The sequence below is a fragment of the Microtus ochrogaster genome, chromosome 5 (genome assembly GCF_000317375.1).
Source record: "Microtus ochrogaster isolate Prairie Vole_2 chromosome 5, MicOch1.0, whole genome shotgun sequence".
Classification (NCBI taxonomy): domain Eukaryota; kingdom Metazoa; phylum Chordata; class Mammalia; order Rodentia; family Cricetidae; genus Microtus; species Microtus ochrogaster.
The window spans coordinates 87,255,044-87,278,818 of NC_022012.1; the positions used below are offsets into that span (position 1 = coordinate 87,255,044).

Genomic DNA, 23,775 nt, shown 5'->3' on the forward strand with positions numbered 1-23,775 from the left:
GCTTTTACACAAGTCCTTTCATTGTTGAGCCATCTTCTCAGCCCGGTCTTGCCTGGTTTTGACAGCCTAGGAGAACAGGGGGTCTAATGAGGGTATGTGTGCCTTCAAATCACACTGATGCCAAGCAGGGAAGTCCCCATCAGCGTGAGTTCTCCTTTGCACGCACACTTTCCAACATGTATTTTGGCGAGCCTGGTGGGTAGTACGTTTGTTTCCATTTGCTCGCCATTTTGATTTCTTCTGTCAAGAAGTCTCCTGTGTGTAATCTGGACATGAGCTCCTCCATCAGATACACGGTAGAGGATAATTGCTCTGTTTTACCAAGATGCCGGAACATGCCTGTGGGCCACTGGACAGAGGCAGAATTTGCACTGGCTGACTTAATGACTCTGTAAGACTACGGTGTCAGGATGGGGCTGTTTAAGGACAGGCACCAGATCAGTCGGATAGAGAAACATCAGTTTGAGATCAGTTTCCAGCACTGGGCCAATTAAATGGAGGAAACAGACTGGTGAATAAATACTGGTACCAAACTGCTGAAGCAAAACTAATTAAATCCTGCACAGTCAACACAATACAACACATACCCATTGTGAGGCTACACACCCAGCAGACAGGAGCTGGCAGGTTTCCCTCCTTGGAGAGGGTGGTCACTGAGGCTGCCTAGTGGTCATCTTCTGCAATGTTTGTCACTGTATTTTTCTTCATAGGGCTAGAAAGCCATTTTATAAAAATTCCCAGCAGTTAACAGACCATGCTAATCTTTGCTGCTCACGGTGGCTTTTAACAGTGAGCACAGTGCTCAGCTAGCTGCCATGTGACCTTCATTTTGGTCCCCATCTTTCGCCAAAGCCATCTCAGCAGAGCAGACACCTGATATTCCAACCCAAGGTTGCTGTCCGAACTAGAAACAAGGCCCCAGATATGTCCCACTTTCTAGTAAAACTGAGATTGTGTTGAGGGACACAAATTAGCTTTGGTAGTGTTCACTGAACTAAGGTGGCGGAGAAGATGGAAGAAACAGGTGTTGCATGTGTTCTGGGATCCAAAGGGACAATTTGTTATGTTAGTTCCCTTCTGACAGCAGGAGCCTACAGTATGGACCAAAGCCCAACACAGATGGCTGGAAAATCTGTACACAGAAATTCTATTGCAAAATAACACAGGGCCTTTACCACCAGGCCAGTACACCAGAGAAGATACACATTTTGAGATAAACCCAGCATTTGGGGCCATTTTCCCTTGGAAATTGGCAGGGGCCAAAGAGAGATGTTCATACCTTTGTGGGATGAGCAACAATGTTTGTATTTCCACATCTGGCTGAGGTCCTTGTACAACTTCAACTTGGGAGCAATGATGGCAGGCCAGCTTTGTATATAACATTCAGCCCTTCAACTGGGTTAGGAGTCTGCCTTTTTAAACTCCCCTAGTTCTCTGGCAGATAATCTTCTGAAAAGCAAAATCACAACAATGGCCTATACTGAACCACACAGCTTCTTAATATAATGCTCATCCCACCAAAGCCCCCATACTAAACCGATAAGATGGCAGACAATAACCAGCAGGAAAAAAGCCCCAGAGAACACAGGCTCTCTAGGTACTAGAATTAGGAGTACAACTTAGATACACTCACTGTTAAGAATTTCTACAGGTCAAGGCCGATGAGATTGTTCCGTGGATAAATAAAAGCCTGGTGGCCTGAGTTTGAGTCTTAGCATAGAGAACTGTAAAGACCTGACTCCAGCTACTCTGTGATTGAGACATGGTTTCCCTTTGTAGCCCTGGCTGTCCTGGAACACTCTCAAACTAAGAAATTACCTGCCTTTGCCTCCCAATTACTGGAATTATAGAAGTGTGCCACTACCACATGGTTTAAAGTCTTAGTCTTTAAAAAATTTCAAATATTTAATTAAAAAGTTCTAGGTCTCTTAACTCTGGGTTCCTATAAAATAAGAAGTTAAATACTTAATTTCTAGAGGGATGAACCATGACAGTTACAACTGGAACAAAGTAAAACCAAAATCCAACTGTTATAAATAGCTCAGTGTCTGACATTTGGGACTTACTCATCTCTGGTTCCGCCAGTAGCAGCATATGCAGGTTGTTTTACAGGCTCAGGCTGGTATTGCCTGATACCAGCTACTGTTCATAATGGTCACCCCATGGGCCTGTCCTCTTTAGCTGCTCGAGTCCCCGTTACAACTGAGGATGCACTGTCAGTGATCTGGCTTCTCCTCAGGGATTCCAACCATGCTACATGGAGCTAAGCCTCAGCTGCTTTCCATGACCCTTCCATGCCTTCAATGCCAGAACATCTCTTCCACATTACTGGGTTTGGCTACCAGCATGATATAGCCTTGGCTTCCTCCGGAACACACTTCCAAGAAATGATGCTGGTCTCTTATTAATCACAGGTGATTCTTCAGTCCCAGATTAACATCCACTGTCCCAGAAAAGCAAAGGTTTCTTAGAGGAATCAACAGATTCTTAAGTAAATCGCAACCATGGTTTCCCTCTTATAATCCAATCCAGGCTTCCACCATCTGCCTTCCTCTCGACTCTGAGCACTCAATGGCTTTTCTAGTCCAAAGTCCCAAGCACCTCTACAATCCTCCCTGAGGACATGGTCAGCATGTCACAGCGATAGCCTACTTGCTGGCACCAATTTCTGTCCTAGTCTCTTCTCTGTTGCTGTGATAAAACACTGATAAAAAGAAAGGGCTGGCAGAGGCAGGTGGATTTCTGAGTTTGAAGCCAGCCTGGTCTACAGAGTGAGTGCCAGGACAGCCAGGGCTGAAGAAGAAAGGGCTTATTATATCTTATTATATTAGAATTTATCCCTGAAGGAAGTCAAGACAGGACTGCAAGGCAGGGAATGAAGCAGAAACTAGCTTTTTACTGGACGGTTGTTCCTTCTACACTCCAGGACCACATGCCCAGGGCTAGTACTGCCTACAGTGAGTTGGGCTCTTCTCCATCAATCATTAATGACCCACAGACATATTCATATGACTGTGTGATGTAATCCTTTTCTCAGTTGAGGTTCCTCTTCCCAAGTGACTCTAGCCTGTGTCAACTGACAAAAAATAACCAGCACACACACAAAGACATAAGATAAAAACAAATCTTAAACATCTGTACTATCATGGTGGCACATGCTTGCAACCCCAGATGCAAGAGGGCCATGAGTTCAAGACATACCTAGTAAGATCCTGTCAAACACAGCTCAAAACAAAACCACTCATGATTAATTTGCTTAATTTGATCAAAGATATCTGTAGGAATTTTACTCAGGGGCAAAGGAACAGCAGCTTTTCCAGTGAGAGAGAGAACAAGACAAGGATGCTACTGTTTCCATGCAGTGCTCCCTCCACCGGATACCTGTCTGAGCTGGTGCGCTGGAGCAAAACGATGACATATCCACTACAAGGAGAGAAATAAAACAGTCATTGTGTTTTCTAAGTTATGATGCCAATCATACATAACCTCTGAATAACTGCTAGAATGCTGGTGACAAGGTCAACAACAATTTCATTACGTAAAAACATGCTTCTATAGTCTAGCAAGTAGAGATTAAAATCTTCGACAGTATTTACCAAAATTCATATACCAGGACACCAGATAATAGAAGCCATGAAAATGTGAAAGACTTAAAAAAAAAAAAAACTGTCAAACTTTTTTTTTTTTTGAGCCAGGGTCTCAGGGTTGTCCTTGAACTAACTATGAAGCTGAAGATAATCTGAACTCTTACACCCATGTGCTGAGATTATGTGTGAGCCATCATGGTTAAAATACAAGCAAACACACACACACACACACACACACACACACACACACACACATTTCTATTTATGTGTATGGGTCTCTGTGTCTATGTCCATTTGTGGGTACCTGGAGAGGTCAGAAGAGGGTTTCAGATCCCCTGGAGCTGTAGTTACAGGCAGTTGTGAGCTGCCCAGTATGGGTACAGGGTTCTGTGCAAAAATGGCTATCTCTCTGGTCCCTAAAATATAAACTTTAGGTATATGTGCAACCACCACCCCAAAAGTTAACAGGCATTCCACAATGTACTCAATAAGGGAGTCAGGGTAGACGAAGAGCATCAAGTTCATAGAAACGAACAAGGACAGGCACTGTCTTTATGGTTTTATGAAGAGATTTTTTAAAAAGTATTACAATTTTACATCTATTACGTATGTGTCTTGGGGAGGGGTGTGGAGATCAGAGGACAAACGGAAGGAGTCTGTTCTCTCCCTTACATGATTGCATCCTGGGGACTGAACTCAGGTTTCAGGCTTCACAGCAGGTGCCTTTACCCAAGGAGTAAATGCGCACAGTAGGCAGCAAGTGACCTAACCACCTTCTTGACATTGTTTGCAAATGTCCGTCCACAAACCAACCAAAAAATCAATGTGTATATTTCATCAAGCTGCAAAGGCGATATTATATATTGATGAAATCATCCTTCAGTTGTGTCAAACAATGTACATCGGGCTTACAAAGCTGGGATTAAAGGTGTTTGCCACAACAACCACCACCTGGTAAAGTGTTTTTCAACAAGGTACAGGGAGCCATATACATACAAAAGATTCAAAGACATTAATCCCTAATAATCTGCAACATGAACACTGAAGTTCTCATAAAATACACAAACTAATAATTTTCAAAAGACAAAGAAACATAGCATAACCAGAACACACACCTCCCTCAGAAAAAGTGCATTCCAAATGGCCTACATCTTCTGTGAGCCGCGGAAGAGAGACTAAATACAAGGAATCACCATCTGTTCTCTCGGAGCTGGGTGTGATGGCTAGTAATCTTAGCATGGGATCAGTGAGTTCTAGCATGGGAGGAAACAGGATAAGTGAAAGGCTGACAAAGAAATGGAAGCAAGGCACTACCGTACCCTGAAAACCCAATGGTAGGCTAGCGGTCAAAGAAATGCGCACAGTAGGCAGCAAGTGACCTAACCACCTTCTTGACATTGTTTGCAAATGTCTGTCCACAAACCAACCAAAGAATCAATGTGTATATTTCATCAAGCTGCAAAGGCGATATTATATATTGATGAAATCATCCTTCAGTTGTGTCAAACAATGTGCATCGGGCTTATAAAGGCTGACTAGGGCTGTCTATATACTCCATGATTCCATATTTAACCATGCTTAGAGAAAAACACCGAGGTGAGAAGGCCATCAATCAGTCACTACCATAAAGCGGCTCTGGGAGTGGCTGGGAAGAGACAGAAGTTTCAGGAATGCTGCCTCTCTATTGTGTTGACCCTAACCCAGGATATAAATTAGCCTACTCTTTTGTAATTCACCATGGCATATACACCTTTCATTTCAGTTCATAACAGCACTTCATTAGCTTCTTGTTCTCATGATGTCTTACACAGACAGCAACTGCAGGCTGCTGAACTACATGCCCATCTACTTCTCCACCTCTCAGTGGGCTTAAGGGCGGGCAGCAAGGCCAACATCCAGCAAAAACCACGGTAGGCAGCAGCTACTGCGGCCAGCTGAAAAAGAATGGAAAATCAGTCATACAATGCTGTAGATATACTGAACAGTACTGAACTGTGTCCTTGTGTGTACACGGGCCAGAGGAAATGTCAGCTGTCCTCTCCAATCACACCTCACCTCCCTTTTGAGACACGCTCTCTCTCTGCACCTGAAGCTCAACAATTCAGTTACAACAGTTGGCCAATGAGATTGAGGGATCCTGTCTCTTCCCTGCCCCTAGAACCTGAGTGACAGCCTGTGTGCTGGGGATCAAACTCAGGGCCCACGCAAGCACTTCACTGCCAGAGTCATCTCCCGAGCCCTGAATGTGGACTTCAGCACAATTTTTGGCTAGTGCATATTATATGCCAGGCAAGTATTTGCCCAGTGAGCAGCACCAAGGCTACAGTTTCTAAACAGAAAGCAACAGCCTATGGCTTGAAGGTCCTGCAGTAGAGACGATGCTTTCACGGTGTCCAGTCTTTGGCGTCCTGGTCATCGCTGAGGCATTCAGAATGCCGCCACTGCAAACTGAAGTAGGACGACAGTGTCGTGTGAAAGCTGAGTGCGGCCTTACTTACATTCTAAGCACTGCCATGTAGCTGTAGTCAAAAGCTTCAAAGCCACAATGCCGAACTCCCACCGACAAACTGTGTTAGTGATCACACACAGAACAAATTTAGGTTTGAAACAATCTTAATCTTGTCACCAACTGACACTCCAGTGTGGTCAACTACCACCACCTCACTTCTCTACCACAGCACCGAGAGCTCCAAACTGTCACCATGCGCTTTCCAGGCCTGGCTGTGCAGTCTTGGAATCCTGTGAAGCGGGTAATCCTTACAGTCTGGTCTCCTTCCCTTCCCCCAAAAAGTCACAACGAGGTATGTTTTATTCTGAGTAAAAAGGTGCAATTTGAAAAAGTGGTTTGAGTTGAACTTATTTTTCCAAACACTGACTAAAACCTTTGTGAGGTTGGTAGAGAAGATGAGGTCAGAACTCTGAAGATCCTTTCAAAAACAAGATATGAAAAAGACAACACTTAACACAAAATCTGAATTAACTTTATTTCCCTTATGGTCAATAACTTCTCTGCATTGAATTGTAAAGCAACAAAGTAAGATAAAATCCCCCAAATGACAAGGTATCAGAAATCCAGATTTAGTTACACTTTATTTGTGAAAATGTTCAGCCTTTTTTATTGGTCTGTAAAAGAACCATCATCCGGGTCAAAAATGAGTTCTATAAATCAAACAATATTCTACACTTTGAAAAAGAAAATCAGCAGTAACATTCTCACGGAACATTGTAAATTACGGTTTCTTCATAAAAGGTTCATCTATTCTGCACGTTCCCACCAAAAGCAGTGGCATGTTGTATAAAAAGTTCTCCTGCGGCAGGAAACCTTTCGCTTCACTAAACAACTGGGTAAAGTTTTCAAGTCTGTATAAAGTTGCCTATAAGCTGGAAAATGAACATGGTCAATCTCCATATTTTAGTGCATCTTCTGACAAATGTCACATTTGTAATAAAAGTAAGAAAATGCCTAGATAGCACTAAAGAGTGTTTCATCAAATGCTTCAGGTATTAAAAACATGGAGCAGTGAACAGAAATTTGTGATGAACAAAACTGGTATAAAATGAGGAAAATCCAGGCAAAGTTTACAAATCCTTTGTCATTTAAGTCACAGAAATGAACTTTGGATACCTGTCCACTGTAAGGGCTTTCCCCTTAATCATCTGCATGTAAACATGGTGCCAACCCCAGTACTAAGGTAACAAAGCCATCCCAGCCAGCAACATTCTGTGTGTGCTTGCCATGATTCCCAAAGGATATAAATTTAGCCCTTAAATGAACAATGCATGAAATCTGCTCTGTAAGTACCTGGTGAAAACACTTGCTGACCGCAGTGCGGATGCCTGAACACAAACACCTATCTAGTCAGCTAATTACACAGAGGCCCACCGCCAGCAGCAGCTGCTCACAGCGGCACTGAGCGACACAGTGGACATTTGATGAAACATTCTTCACACCAGAGAAACAGGAAAATAAATAGTTTACGGAAGTACTCTCCTCTTAACACTTCTTTCCCAGACCGGGGCTAGTTTGCTTACTGGTCAAGACACTCTTGTTACATCTGTTATGTGTGTCTTACATATTGCTATTTGGGTAATGCAAACAAAATGCAGATCTTATAAAAGGAAAAAAAAATTGACAAATACGCATGTGCCAGGGACCAAATTAGAGGGTTCTTTGGTGTAATTAGTCCAAATTCTCAGATTTGAAGGGTAATATGTACCAATAATAATAATAAAAAAAAATCTTCTGCCAGATGCTCACAGCATGGCTCTGTCTTGCTTCACATTACAAATCGAAAACAGTTGTTCTCAATAAACCAATTTAATTTTTAAATGAGGCGTTGCCAGAAAATTTTGTACATTGACCTGGCCCAGCGATGGTTCTGTACCCTTGGTGCTGTGAAACAGGACATGAGCTGAAGGCAAAGACCGGTTCTCACAAGGACAACTGCTGCAAGTCAGGCCAGAACAGTGTGTTTAAACAGTCTTCTTAGAGATTTTCTTGCCTTTCTTAAAAACTAGCTTATTTTTAATGTAGCCACGCTTCCTTTTCGTAGTCTAGAAAGAGAAGAATGCAGAGTATTAGTTCAGGTCTCCTACAGACTGATGTGCCTGCACACACCCAGCTTACTCTGGTATGGAGACTTTCATTAAGTTTGCTGCTAGTCTTGGGACATGAGCCTTGAATGCTCAGTGTGAACCGCTGCCATGAAGAAGGCTGAGGTGAACATAACTAGGTCCCTGGCTGTAAGAGGATCCCCACAGCATCTCAGTCTCCCTCCTCAACCACTGGTATGCTCAGCAGTAACGATGACAGATCCCAAGCACCAATCTAAGGCATCAGAAGGGAATGCTACTGTTGGCTCAGACTCCATGAGAACAGGCTATGTAAGAAATACAAGTTAATATAGAAATTTTCAGAACCCCACTTGTCCCATCTGCAAATGAGGATGATTATCCACTTTCAAAACTTAAACACAAAAATTGCTTTGCGCATTGTCCTTTTAGGAAGGAAACACGCCAAGATGAATTCCTTGAGTTTGTTTCATAAATCTTATAAAATAATTTCTTACATTATATATAGTGTATGTTATGTGTGTATATGTGTGCATTTGGCTGCACATGCACACAGAGGTTGGAAGTCAATCTCCATTGTTTTCCACCCTGATTTTTGAGATAGCCTCTCAATGAACCTAGACCTCACCAATTTGGCAAGGCTGGCTGGCCAATCAGGGATCTGTCTATCTATTTCCACCAGTGCTGCCATGCTTTTCATGTAGGCGCTGGGGATCAGTAAGCACTTTACCCACTGTGCCATCTCTCCCGCCTCACAGATGTTTTCTGGTAGAAGACTGAAGCAGATATGGTGGTACAAACTGCTACAAGACCATCTGTGAAATCAAAAGAATGGCTACATCCAAGAATCTGAGTAAAGCACTGCACCATCAAGGAGCTAGGTTTTTATGCTAAATAAACTCTTCATGGAGGCTTCAAAACTCAGGTTAAAGACAGCCTGTTCTTCCTAGAAAAGGTACTTGAAACCAAGGCTGCTCTTGAGATGATCTCCACAACTCTCACGGTGGAGAGAACAAACTGCTACAAACTGTCTTCTGACCCCCGGGCCTCTGGTGCTGTGGCATGCCTCCTCCATTCCTCAAACCAATAAAATTTTAAAACTTCTTAAACACCATACATCTAGTCAGCATTGTGGTACATGCACATAACTTCAGCATTCAGGAGGTGGAGGCAGGAGAATCCCTAGTTTCAGACCAGCCTAGGCTACAGAACAAGATCACTCCCTAATAGTAGTAAAATATACTTTCAACGTATAAATAACATGACCTGTGCACTGACATATTTGGTGTGTACTGTTAACAGTTTAACTGTTCTGGGTTATGGAAACACCTAAGCGTCCTGTGGAAAATGGTAACAGATCAGTTTTCTAATCAGAACTGTGCACCCAGAACCTGCCCACAGGACAGCAGCACCCCCTGACTGCCCATCACTTCCAACCTGCATCCACACCCTCACTGTCAACTATCTTTAATAGGGAAGGTTGAGAAATCTACCCAACTTAAATGAGCAATAATAACCCCTAGTAAAAGACTTCCTAACTGCCTGTTTATTAGAAAAGGACTACAATGGTTTCCGTCTAATTTCTGCCTACAAGTTCTGTCATAATAATTACATTATAAAATAAGTAGCTTAAAAATGATTTTGAGTTTTTGTTTTTTGCTTCAGAAGGCCTCACTCAACTATGTATGTACAGGCAATTTACTCAGCAAATAAAAGCCCCATTCAGAGTAAAGCTTGAATATAAATATACTTTAATCTGAAGATGAGGAACCAATAACTACAATTTTTTGAAGTTTTGACTTTCATGCAGGTTTGGACAGTAATGGCTACAGGTACTGTTTAGAAGACATCCCACTAATGGGCATGGCATAGAGAATGAATGCCTCTAGAAAAACTTACTGGGGCTTGCCAATAACTAGCAGGCCACCAGGAAAATTATGGCTTGAGGCTGCTTAAGTGCTCTCTCTGAGAAAGATTCTCATAGTCTTTTATCTTCTTGTATAAGCAGTCATGTTCTTTATGAGCAGTTTTCAGCATTTTCCATACCAGCCTACTGAACCACCAAGCTGAGGTAGTTTTCTAGCAAGATGTCATCACCAGGAACCTACCTTCTTTGACAAATACTTCTGTTTGGGGAAGATGTTGGTGACTCGAGGCTTGTGACCTAGTGTTTCCCTGTTGTCGGGTGCTTTCACTTTATATATCCTGACAAGCCAGTGCTCTGATGTAAAGGCTTCCTCCAAATGCTTGAATTTAATGTCCTTATTTCCAATCTCGGCATTACGGGTTCGGTCAAAACCTGGGGGTGTGCGAAAATCTAGCTGCAAAAGTAACACCAGAACTAAATGTCAGTCAGCCTTACAGTAAAACATGCAGTATTGCAAAACAGCAAGTGCTAGCAAAGGGTAACGAATGGCCTCCCTTAAGAAACAGAATGGAAGAATGGATCCTAACAGGTCTTCATACCCATGTAGGGAGAAATCATTTTTATGATTTCTAGACAAATCAGAATATGTTTCTCAGAATCCTTAAAAATAGACGAGTAGTTTAAGTGTGGTGTTACATGCCTTTGATCTGAACACATGAGAGGCCAAGGGCAGGAAGATCTCTGATTTGGAAGCCAGCAGCCTGGTCTACTTAGTGAGCTCCAAGTCAGCGACAGGCTACATGGTGAGAGTCTGTCTCAAAAGCTGCCCTGCTGAAGGGACATGAAGAAGGAGCTTTCTTTCACCTTAGGACCTCCCAACAACTTTCTGTTTCATTATGCCACACAGGCTCCAGCTCTCATGCACAGGACTGACTCAGTCTAACCACCACCTTCTTTTTAGATAAAAGAAATACCCATATAAACAATATTCTGATTCCTGCAGGGGCAGCTCCAATAGAAACTAAGCCAGCTGAGCCATGGGAAGACTTAGGAGAAATAAAAGGGCAATGGGCACTCTGTAAGAGAGTTAAACCAAATTCATACAGACACAAACGTAAACTTGAAGACAAACACAGTGTAAAGCCAGCCTGCAAAGCAAATAGGGAAGTTCTTGCTTGTCCTTGTAACAGAAAAATTGCACTGCCTGTGGTAACATGCATGCCTCTTAAGGTATGAAACCAACAGGGCCTAAATAGTTCATTAAGCCTAAAACCTCCTTCATGGGAAAGAAGCCTTGCCCATTCCTCTTCGGTAAAAATTAAGACATCATTATTTTTTTAAAAGCTTATAAGGCCCCTTCCCATTTGAATAAAGATTATAGAAGAACTGATTGAACCAACCTGCATTTCTCCAAATCTGTAGTATGACATTTTATACATAAGGCAATTTAACAGAGTAGGAGATCCAGCTTTGTCTACACGGAATTCTCCCTGCTGTGTGAAGTAATCTCCTTCCTATGGAAAGAAACCACAAGTCCAAGGTCAGCCCAGAATAACACCCTCAAAGTTACAGGTCCTAGCTGTGGAAGTAGCATTATGAGATTAAATTCTTTTTAATCCCCCAGCCCCAAAATTAATCCTGTCAAAATTTCAGTCACACAGTTAAGAAGAATGAGACTGACTCTGATTCCATGCTTTAACACCAGGTAGAGCTCCCAGCAACTGCCCTCACTCACCACTCCTTGGAGCTTACCCTCAAGTTTCCCTATGAACTTCATCATCCTCTTTTAGATGCAGAGGAGAATGTTCAGCAAACTAGAAAATATATAGCACTATTTTTGTAGTAATTTTTAAGGGGTTAATTTATAAATTAACCTCCCTATAGGGATAATTTGCTACTATTTTAAAAATGTAATTTCAGATAGTGATGTGAGAGTGTCATATATCAATCTGTTGATTTCATTGGTTAAGCAATAAAGAAACTGCTTGGCCCTGATAGATTAAAACATAGGTGGGAGGAGTAAACAGAACAGAATGCTGGGAGGAAGAGGAAGTGAGCTCAGAGCAGATGCCATGCTCCCCTCTCCCGGGCAGGCACAAGCGATGAAGCTCCGACCCAGGATGGACGTAGGCTAGAATCTCCCTGGTAGGCCACCTCGTGGGCTACACAGATTATTAGAAATGGGCTAGTCCACGTGCGAGAGTTAGCCGAGAAGAGGCTAGATATAATGGGCCAAGCAGTGTTTAAAAGAATACAATTTGTGTGTTGTTATTTCGGGGCATAAACTAGCCAGGTGGCTGGGGTGCTGGGGACGCAGCCCCGCCGCTCCTATTACAACAAGATAGCAAAAATGTAATTTCTGATTCAGACATTCCTTTTACAGAAGTATGTTGTATAGATGTATACATACATCGTACATACATACATATATACATACACACATATGATTAAAATAATGAATATCCCAAATTATTTACTATGCCAGAGACGTATATCACAGAGAAAGGTTAACCACATACTTAAATGGAATACTCACTGTAAGGGAAAAAAAAAAAGACGATGGTCACAGTTTAACAGAATCCTAAGGTCTATAAACAACATATATACCTTATTTCTAGTTAGTTGCTTAAATAAGAGTCGCAGACATAAAATTGTATTAAGAGTGGCTTCTATTAACAGACAAAACAGTGTGGTGCACTGTGCTGTGAGGTACATACACACTGTAGAATGGTGTACTATCTCACACACTCCCTTTTCTGACAGCAGGCAGAGGCAGGTGCAGCCCCGTGAGTTCGAGGTCAGCCTGGTCTTATGTATTTGGAAAAACTCATGTTACAATTTTTAATGGTGCCATGTAATTCACAAACTAAAATGATGTTTTAAGAGAATAAAATTTCAGATTAATCAAAAGTAAGGAAATAACGTTTGTTAATTACAGCTAAGGGGAAAATGTCATAGCATTTTCACCTGTACAGGACATCTGGGACTATGCTCCATCTTGGTCTGTCTCTCTCTCTCCTCTGTCTGTATATTTCTCATCTTTTGGGCCTTCCTCACCTATGCACAGTTCTAGTTACCTGTCTTCAGAAGGTGGGAGATACAAACTACAAAGAAATTTTTTGAGGATAAATAGAGGCACGGGTGTACCTAAAAAGGGCTCTGGAGGGGAGGTGACAAATGTGTATAAGAAGAGGCATTTCAAGACAGTATTAAAAACACATGTCAGATGAGTCAATCAAAGACAACATAGGCAAGTTTCAGGGCCAAAGTAGCCTGGCAGTGGTATAAGGCTGGTCAAGAGATTAGCAAAGGAAGGTTAGGGCTTGCACTCCAGGCAAGAGTTTGGACTTTTTACCAGTGCTTTGCCAAGAGATATACCATATGAAAATGAGGCTTTAACTACATTACTACAAATATTCTTAATACCACCACACATATAATCACCCATCTTCAATGGTGATAACCTAAGTCTTTACTTGGGCACCATACTAATTCTATATCCTAGAAAAATACCCAGTGCTCAAAGCATTTATGTTGATTAGCATAAAACAAACTTGCCTGGAACACCTAGTTGACAGTTTTAATTCTGACTCATATTTGTTAAATTTCACAGCCATTCTCTGATGTGGGATTCCCCTCTGTATGCTGTGAATGTGTTTTGTTAATGAATAAAGCTGCTTGGGCCTATGACAGGGAAGAATAGAGCTAGGTGGGAAAACTAAACTGAATGCTGTGAGAAAGAAGGCGGAGTCGGAGAGATGTAACCTTGCTAGTAAACCATGAGTCTCGTGGTAAAATATAAAATAATAGAAATGGGTTAATTTAAGATGTATGAGCTAGCTAGAAATATGCTTAAGCTATTGGCCAAACAGTATTGCAATTGATATAGTTTCTATATGATTATTTATTTTGGGTCTGGGCAGCTGGGAATGAACAAGCAATTTCCAACTACCATTTTCCGTATCTGTTGAAGGCTTTTAAAGCACTAAGTAACATGGATCAATGAATGTCAAATTCATGGAAGAAGACATAGGACCAAGGCAAAGAGTGATTTCTAGATTATTGTTCTCTTTCAGATTTATAGACATTAAGGGTAACCGAATGAAAATGCAATCAACAGGTAGAAATAAGAGGCTAGGAGAAGAGAAAGCTAGAAGACCTGGCAAGGGTAGGATGGAGATAGTCATGAGGGATGCTCTAAGGAAGGTAACCCCTCACTATGGGAACATCAGAGTGCACAGACATGAATCTAGACAGCACTATTTATTACATAACCATGTTATTTAGTGTAATACTTCACATATATGGGGTTATCAATATAATGTTGTTATATGGCATGTGAGGCTACCAAACCTAGGAAATGCATTTAGTATTTTTTAACAAATAGAGTAAGGCAGTAGAACAGAGGATAGGATGATGTAAACAATGCACGCTGTGCCTGATGATGCTCGCCTTTAATCTCATCCTTAGAAGACCAAGGCAGGACCTCCGAGTTTCAGGACAGCCAGAGGTACACAGTGAGGAAAGGAAAGAAAGAAAAGAATGCAAATCAGCAAATATGAGAACTGCTTGGATCCCATGAACTGTTTAAGATGTCCAGTGTGGTCCTTACCCGAATGTCTTTTGGATGCTCCCCTTCAGCTATCCTAACCATCCAGAGGAACTTGTTGATATCATCACCAGAATAGCCAATAACTCCTCCAAAAATAACCAATACATAATCAACATCCAGAGATCTCATGATTTTATAGGCAGCTGTTTCATTAGAAGACATAGCTTTTCCTACCTACAGGATAAAATAAAAATGTACACTTTTACTGTAAGATGAAATTCACTGTGTTTGATATACATGGATTTTGGGTAGGAATGATTCTCTATGAATGTCATAAACAGAGGAATTCACTAACATCTTGACTATGATAACCATTTTATAACAGAAGTATCAAAATCAGAACACACATTTTAATAATTAAGTTCTAGGACATTTATATTTTAAGATGAAAACAAGCAAGCTCTTAAAGAGATAGTTTTCTCCTAACCTCAGGCTGAGACTGGCCCATGATTTCCAGAGCAGACTCTTCTGAGCCAAGCAGATACCTGATAATTAGTCACAACGGTCACCAAAACGGAATCCATTTAAGAGCCAGTTTACTACTCATAGACTTTAAAGTACAGAAATGATTAATTTATGGAGATTCACTATTTAACAGAGTGAATATATAATTTGCACACCTGTATGACTTGCACATCATAAAATACTTTTCATACTTGCAAACTTTTTCTTAAATTAGCAATGTAAAAAATATACATCAAGCATTTTAAGTTTCAGATTTTGCCTAGTTCTCAGTAAGCTAAATCTACTGGAAATCAATCTGCAATTCTGATTACATAATACTACTCTTAAAACCAGACTACACAGGCAGACACATATTTTAACTTGTATCTTTCCTGTTTAATTGTAAGTGAAGTCTGATTGCTAAATATAATTGAACTCCTTTTATTTTTTAAAAACAAACAACGATGTCAAGTCCTCACCAGTGCTATGTGACTGTTATTCCAGGTGTTGTTATCCACCAGAGTAGTCCTGTTGGCCATCCCAGCGATCTGATAGCCATAGTCCCACCAGGACATGACCCGGGCATGTTCATCTGTATTTTGTCTTAGCCAAAAGTATGCTTCTCTAAAATCATCTAAGATATTTCTGGTGCTGAAAAGAACCACAATGTTATTTTAAAAGACATCTTAAGAGTGAAGGAGATAGTTTAAAATTTTGAGATATTAAATCAGTGAAAAAATTCATTGTAAAAATGGCAGTTGAAAGCCCCTACTTCCAAGGTGGGGAAGAAGAGTGGTTGTGTCTGTACTAGTGTTTCCCAAGCTAATGTACAAACAAATCACTTGTCTTGTAAAACAACAGATTCTAATGAACTAACTCTGGAACAAAGTCTGATCCTCTCTAAGTCTATAAGACTACCTGTGAAATAGAAAGTTGAGATGTGGCACTATAAAAGTCAGCTGTCAAAATCTGGCTGCGCTGAAATCACCAGGATCCCTTAACCCACAGCTGGCTGGGTCCCGCCCCCAGGCCTCTCAGATAGGCTTAGGGTGGACTCCCTAATTTGCATTTCTAGCAAGTTTTACACTAAGGATGAAGTCTAGTGTCTACTAAGTATACACAAATACACATGCAGAAAGATTTTGGGAAAAAAAGCACAAAAAATACAGTTACTACCACCCATTTCAAAGGCTGAGGAAAGCCACATGAAAGACAAAGTAAAGTTAGCGAGTGGGATTGCCCTGGCATGTGGGTAGTCCTGGGTAACATCTCTATGCCTTAAAAAACAGAATCAAAATCAGAGTTTCACAAAAGTATTCTTTTTTTCTTTGAGGCAAAATAAAAAAGTTAGGTCTAAGCCTTCTCACAGCCAAGTTGTTTTCTTACCCATCATGGTTGTAGGAGGCGAGGACCACACTTGGACTGGAATAGGCATTGCTAGTGACCCATGTGCAATGGACGGCGAACATCATCAGGAGCATCAGCATGAGCATGGTCACAATGCTTTTGATGTTGGGGCCTAAGCCCTCTTCAGTTTTCTCTTGCTCTGTTACATGTTTTCTTACTTTACCTGCCTGAAGATGGAGAGCAAACAGAAGTATTTGCCACTATACTTGGTTTATTAACACAATCAGGAAAAGTGGGGAGACTATTAACCTAGCAGTAACTCTGTGGTCAGAAAAGATGCAAAGAGATATTCTATGGGTGATGTGGAGATCTGCTCTTGTCTTAATTCAAAGTAAACTTTAAAGTCAATGTGAATCAAAAAATACACTCAAACCAAAGAGCTAATCTCAAGGCAAACTATCTCTATAACAGAAGGCAGCTTTTAATTAAATGTAAAGGAATTAACTATGGGGCTCCATTCTGACAATGTAAAATCCAGCATGTATATATTTATACTTAATTCTACTCTCAGAAATGGCTACACCCACCTAAAACCCAGAGTAGGAAATTACTAGGAGAGAAACCCAATGCACACATGCTTCTTTTTGTTGAAGAGAACAGAATAGTCATAAACTCTTAAGTTAAAAGGCTGATTAAAGAAAAAAGAAATAGAACACAAGTGTCCTTGATTAACACAAGTCTTATGAATTTCTTTTCAGAGTAACGAAAGAATTCCAGCCGAATCTTACACTATAGCATTCCAATGCTTATTCGTATTGATAAATTTAGTCAATATTAAAATAGCAAAGTCTAACAGGTCATTCAAGACAAGTGCTATAATTCTTAAGTCTTTTACACTCGTGTCCAACACAGGTCTGCTCCTATTGTTACTCAGGTTAAAAGAGAATTCCACGTATTAGAAACAAATAGGTGCTAACAAACAGGTGTTTAACCAAATACCACTTTTAAACACCAAGTTACCATTTTAAAGTTTTATACATGGGCTGGGAGAGTAGTTCAGAGTAGAGTGCTTGCTTAACATTTATGAGGTCCTAGATTTGACTTCCAGCACCACACAAGGTTATATCAAATACAGACTAAGAACAAGTGAAAGCACTGGTCCACATGGTTAAATGTGATATAACTCAGAGTTGTGTTCTCAAAATGGCATTAACATCCTGTGAGTTCTTAGGTACAACTGGCCAAAAAGAAGTTAACAATCCCTTCTCTGATTCCATTCTTGTTGTAAGGAGGCCACTTGTTTGTTCCAGCCGCCCAGAACCAAAATAACAACACCACCTTCCTTCTCCCTCAGCATTTAGTTTAGTTTTCCCTACCTATCTCTGCTCTGCCCTACTCTAAGCTCAAAGCAGTTCTTTATTAACCAACGGTATTCATAGCATACAGAGGGGAATCCCATATTACCTCCCCCTTTCTGAATGCTGGGAGAAGGAAGGCAGAGTGAGAGAAAAGCCATGTAGCCCCGCTGGAGCCTGATGGAACTTTACCTGGTAACTCAAAGCCACATGGCAATACAGATTAATAGAAATGGATTAAATTAATATGTAAGAGTTAGTCAGTAAGAAGCTAGAGCTAATGGGCCAATAAGTGATTTAATTAATACCTATCTGTGTGGTTATTTCGGTTCTGGGCAGCCGGGACGAACAAGTAGCCTTTCAACAAATTGGCATGCCAATGTGGGTAACTACATCTACATAAAGACTGGAGAAAGCTTAAAAAGGACACTTAGACACACAAAAAAGAAACAGAGTTAAGCATGGTTTGGTAGCAGCATTTTCTTGGGTGGGCTCTGTTTGCTAGAAGCATGCAGAGGCAAGGCTCCTTTAAGAGAGGTCTTACTGATTCAGCCTTAGCAGAAAAAAAAGCTGTGCTGTTTTGAAATGCCAGCTTTCTGGGCCATGCTACCAGCGTGACTTCTGGCTCTTTCAGGAGGCCAAGCATTTATATGGGGTTTGTAAGCAATGTACTACAATGTGTTTAATGGCAACATAGACCTGGTATGTGCCTAAAACTGGGACAATGTGCATGGCTTGCAGAGGCGGTGAATGAACTTCCATGTTTGACTATGTGGAGCAAGCAGGCAGTACCATACATACCCTATTAGTGCCATAACTTAAGTTTTTAAGAAGTGCTTAGCATTTTAAAAAGCTGTCCTGGTCAGTGAAGAATTACAGATATACAATAGGACAAATCCAGATTTAAAAAAAGGCCTATAAATGGGTTACAGTGCTGGATAAATGTATGTAGGCTTGGGAGTGAGAAGAAAAAGAATATAGACAGTTATAAAAAGAAGTAAATGAATTAAGAAAAAGAGGTAAAGTCTTTAAAGAAACAGAGTACAGACAGTCATAGAGTAAAGGAGTAAAGATAATAAAATAAGTATTAAAAAGTAATAGAGTAAAAAATGCCATGTAAAGATGGAATGTACGCAGAGAGTCTGGATTACGTATACTATTGTATTTTCTTTGAAAGTTTTCGACTGCAGAGAGACATTTGATTCTGGGAATTGCTAAGTTAAACCAACATATGTACTTTAAAGGTATCTTGACTTCCAAATATGGGTCTAAGGATTTGTTGCTTTGGAAAAGAGGTTTTGCTTTTGTTTCCACAGAGGATGAGAACCTGTGGATTCATTCCAGGCTAATGTGGTTTGATGGTCCAAGACCCCATGAAAGGTTGCCTTGAATACCCCTCAAAAAATTACTTCACCCAACAAAAAGCAGTAAGCAATTTGGAGAAGAACTATACCCCACATTTCCAAATACTGTTTATAAATGTTTCTTTATCTTTAAATGGGGATAGGCTATAGAGATTTGCATTGATATAGATCTTGGTTTATTTATACAAATTTAAGGTCAATTTTGTTATACTGTGTATATATATATTTCTGCTCTTGATTAAGGTATTGTGATTGTGCAGCTCATTTAAAAATGTAATGTGTAATTAAGAAATAGAGTCATCTATAATAGTCAAGCTTGTAGTCATGTTAGATTTTTCCAGATGTACAGAGATATATTTCAGATGGATAGGGATTCTTCAAATCTTTCAGAGACTACAGAATATGGCATTTAAAGTGTTTTCAGAATTTAGAACTTTTCATAAGACAGATCTACTCTTGGCAGCACCAATTACTTCAAGAAGAAGATGGGCATTGAAGTGGCTCCTTATGGAGTCGGTTAGCCATTTGGGCAAGAAACTGCTCTTGCTTGGACTGCTTGATGAACTGGACATGCAGGACCCCCAGGGAAATGACTGCTAAACTTGCCTAAAAGTGAGATGATTCTTCAAGGTTCCTGCTTCATGAAAAGTCTGCTAGACATTCTGCATGACACACAAAAAAAGTGACTGACAAACTGCCAATATAGGCAGAACTGTCTTTGAAATTTTCCGCTTCATGGAAGTCTGCTGGATACTATGGGCCAGTAAGCTGGAGATGGATGCTCCAAAGATACAGAAGAACTTTGGGTGACTGTCCAGACAGTGAGATATCTCTGTCAAGTCTAGAGTTTTAGAAGTTGCTTACAATACACTTCCTGTTTACTTAGGTAATATTATATCCTTCTGGAGTCTTTGATGCATTTGAAGAATTTATAGTTTCCCTTAGTTATGATAAAAGATAAAATAGATATAAATATTGTAACTTTAATTCTTGCTTGATAACCGTTTTATGTAATTTTACTATGTTAAACTTAAAACCTTCCTTTTTATTTAAACAGAAAAGGGGAGATGATGTGGGTATGCTGTGAATACCATTGGTGAACAAAGACACTTCCTTGTGTTGACAGAGCAGAACTTAGATAGATGGGGGGAGTGGGAAGAAGTAAACTGAATGCTGGGAGAAAGAAGGCAGAGTCAGGAGAAGCCATGTAGCCACCAGCAGAGACAGACACGCTGAAACTTTGCTGGTAGGCCATGACCTTGTAGTGATATACAGATTAATAGAAATGGGTTAAATTAACATGTAAGAGTTAGCCAATAAGAAGCCAGAGCTAATGGGCCAAGCAGTGATTTAAATAATATAGTTTCTGTGTGATTATTTCAGGGCTAAGTGGCCAGAACAAGTGGTTTCCTCCCAACACATTCTATTTACTTTGAGCTTAAGAGTCAACTAGGATTTACATTTTGAAGCAAGTAATGGAGAGAAACTATAGACATCACTGCTAGTTTGTACCCTCATTCAGCATGCGTCCATCTGGAGACTCTCCTGTACTGGAAAGACCGAGACAGCACAACCTCTCACCTTATCATACAAGTTTCCTGGGTTTCTCTTGTCATCCTCATCACTGCTGTCCTCCACAGGGGGATTTTCCCTTTTCATGTCATCCCCCAAATAGTGCTCAAAAACATTGGAGAAGGCAATTGCAGACAGCATGCAGACGACTGGGGTCAGAGTCAGCATCAGCCGCACCATCACTCCAGCAAAGTAGACAGCACTGATCGCATACAGAGCAACTGCAACAACAGGTTTCTTTCAACACTGAGGGGAAGATGCTCACAGAAAACTACATGTTAAATACCACAGCACAGAAAAAACCTATCAATAGGCATGTCACAAAGCAATTGTTTCTAAATCGTTAATACTGACCACATAGTCCTACTGAGTAAACGAAATAAAAACTATCACCAGTTTAGAGAAATGTATTATCATTCAAATTTAATTAATTACATATATGGGAAAAATTAAATGTAATTTGTTATTTGCCAAGAGCATCAAACATTACAAAATCCATAGCTGACAGCTAACACTGAATTTGTGCATTACACCATTAGGCACACTAAGTTTATGGAACCAAAAACGGCCTAAGAAAGCCAGAACCAATATCTGGTGCAAAGCCTTCTTCAAAGCAAATATGAGTAAGAAGAGTACTGACATGATGTACGAACACATGTCAGGTAGCACCTAATGACAATTCGCCTTTCACTGGCCAGAGCTCTGGAGTGGGTGTTGAGTCTCAGGCTAATGGCCTGGAAAGCCAATGAACTATCTGACTCCCACATCACTTGAAGTTACTGAAAATATTCATGTGGGTTGGAGGTAAAATTTATATGCCAAGTCTACATTTTAAAAGTAGTAATTAGAACATATATACATTGAAAATTCAACTAATTTTTCTTGGGCAAGCACTTCCATGAAACAGGAGAAAAATATTCTAGAATATAACATATGTAAGTCAAGAAAAACAAAACATTTAAAGTAATCTCAAAATGGACAAGAAATAATTATTCTGAATCAGAGTTTATTGGAAAAAAATCTTACCAAATACTCTTTCATCGTTGATATTTTTGATGCAGAACCATAGGCCTGCTGGGAAGGTACATACAAGAATATGTAGATCAAAGAAGAAAGACACCCAAGTCGTAGGCTGATGCTCAGACACTGATGCAATAATTGGAATGTGTATTTTTGCATACCTGATATTAAAAAAGTTCATTACTATTTACAATTAAAGGATAAAACAGGAGTTATTTTTAGATGAAGAAATTTTCTTTAATCATTGACATTACTCTTTTCCCCAAATTTCCTTAAACTTGTATTTTAACTGCTATAGCTATAGTAGAAATCAATCTAAAGCTAATATGCCCCCTCAAGCAGAGCTATCTAGAGCTAATCGAATTGCTAGCTCTGGTTTCTAATCCTTGCTCATGTAGGCATCTGTAGTCCAGGTCTACTGCCTACAGCTACTCCAATGAGTTGATCCACCTCTTATTGGTGTTACCCATAAATTCCTGTGTTCCAAAGCCTTTGTAGACAAGGGCTGGCGTGGGTGTGAGAATAGAAGCCATTCTGCAAACACTCTTGAGACTCCAAAGTAGTCAAAATTACATTAAAAATGTAACTAACACACATCAACTTTGGAATTTAGCTTAACCAGAACAATCTTCTTTAACTGGTTGCTTCCAGTCCTCGGGATCCAAAGGCAAAGACAGCATACTCCTTAGCCATCACTACAAAGTTTACGCTCTGTGATTACATTCGCACAGCAGCCCTTAGGTATCCTATCAGAAGGACACCCAATAAATAAGTCGTGGTAGGACTTTATTGGATCATCTAGAAAGCAACTACAAAAACAGTGGCATCCTCTCAGCACTAGGTCAACATCTTACAAAGTTTCACTGAAATAGTCTAATTCAAAACCCAAGTTTTAAAAATTAGTTCCTTTTATATAGCACTCTTCAAAAATGTGCTAGATATTCTAGTGTATTTCAGATTTTTTAAGCAGAAGTTTAAATTGATTGTACAAAAAGTCCTTCATACCTATGTCATATATATTTGTCACACAGTACCTTATCCTTAACAAAACTCAAGATGTAAATCTTATATTCATTAGTTTAAAAAAGTCCCCATCTTTATTTAAACTATACATGTGCTGTGCTGACAAAATAACGAGGAGTTAGCCATAGCAGAGGAGGAATATAAAGCTTATGTCTCAAAACAACAGTGCATTCACTTCAAATAGCTCAGCCTGGTATTTATTGTTGCTTAAGCAGTGACTGAAATGCTCATAATCTAGGAACACAGAGCAGAAAGTTATTTGACTAGGAGGCCAGATTAGTATATTTGAACTTACCCAGTATCCCATAATGAATAAAACCTGCCACTCCATGGTGCAATGTAACCTTGAAGGAAAAAATAGAGAGGAAATTATTTGCCTTTTTATTATTTTGTAAATTCTCTTTCTGGGGTGGTGGTAGTGGTTGAGATTAGTCTACATAGCCTCTTGGGCCTATAGCTTGCCTCAAACTTCTAGCAACTCTCCTACCTCAACCCCTTAAATGCTGGAGTACAGCTTTATTTTGTAAACTAAAAGGTATATATAAAAATTATACACACACACTTTGGGGACTGGAGAAATGGCTCAGTGGTTAAGAGCATTGGGTTTCCAGGACTTGGGTTTGATTCCCAGCACTCACATGACATCTCACAACTGTCTATACCTCTAGTTCTAAGGGACTTGATATCCTATTCTGGTGTCTGTGAGCACCAAGCACACGCAGAGTACACAGACACACACACAGGCAAAACATCCACCCATACACACAAAAATAAACGAACAACAATAATTACTGGTGTCTTTTGGGTGCATGCCATGATAATACCAACAACAATTCTTATGGTTGTTGTTGGTACTGGGTGCATTCCAGTGCGCATGTGGAGGTCAGAAGACAATTCTGTGGTGTTGATTTTCCTCTTCCACCTGGACTTGGGTTCTAGGAACCACATTCAGGTTACCGGGCTTGCACAGAAAGTACCTTTACCAGCTGAGCCATTGCACCAATCCAAATTT

The 23,775-nt window shown here is 40.3% G+C and overlaps 1 protein-coding gene across 1 annotated transcript in view; it reads right to left on the reverse strand.

Moving 5' to 3' along the window:
• Positions 1–6,546: 6,546 nt before the first annotated feature.
• Positions 6,547–23,775, reverse strand: part of Stt3b (STT3B, catalytic subunit of the oligosaccharyltransferase complex) — a 64,756-nt gene continuing 47,527 nt past the window's right edge. The window contains exons 8-16 of the mRNA XM_005348053.3: positions 23,059–23,107; positions 21,747–21,901; positions 20,730–20,941; positions 16,469–16,656; positions 15,562–15,733; positions 14,639–14,812; positions 11,427–11,540; positions 10,268–10,480; positions 6,547–8,141 (exon numbers count right to left, since the gene is read on the reverse strand). Of these exons, the coding sequence (XP_005348110.1) occupies positions 8,061–8,141; positions 10,268–10,480; positions 11,427–11,540; positions 14,639–14,812; positions 15,562–15,733; positions 16,469–16,656; positions 20,730–20,941; positions 21,747–21,901; positions 23,059–23,107 (1,358 nt within the window). The 3' untranslated portion in view covers positions 6,547–8,060. The remainder of the gene's footprint in view (positions 8,142–10,267; positions 10,481–11,426; positions 11,541–14,638; positions 14,813–15,561; positions 15,734–16,468; positions 16,657–20,729; positions 20,942–21,746; positions 21,902–23,058; positions 23,108–23,775) is intronic.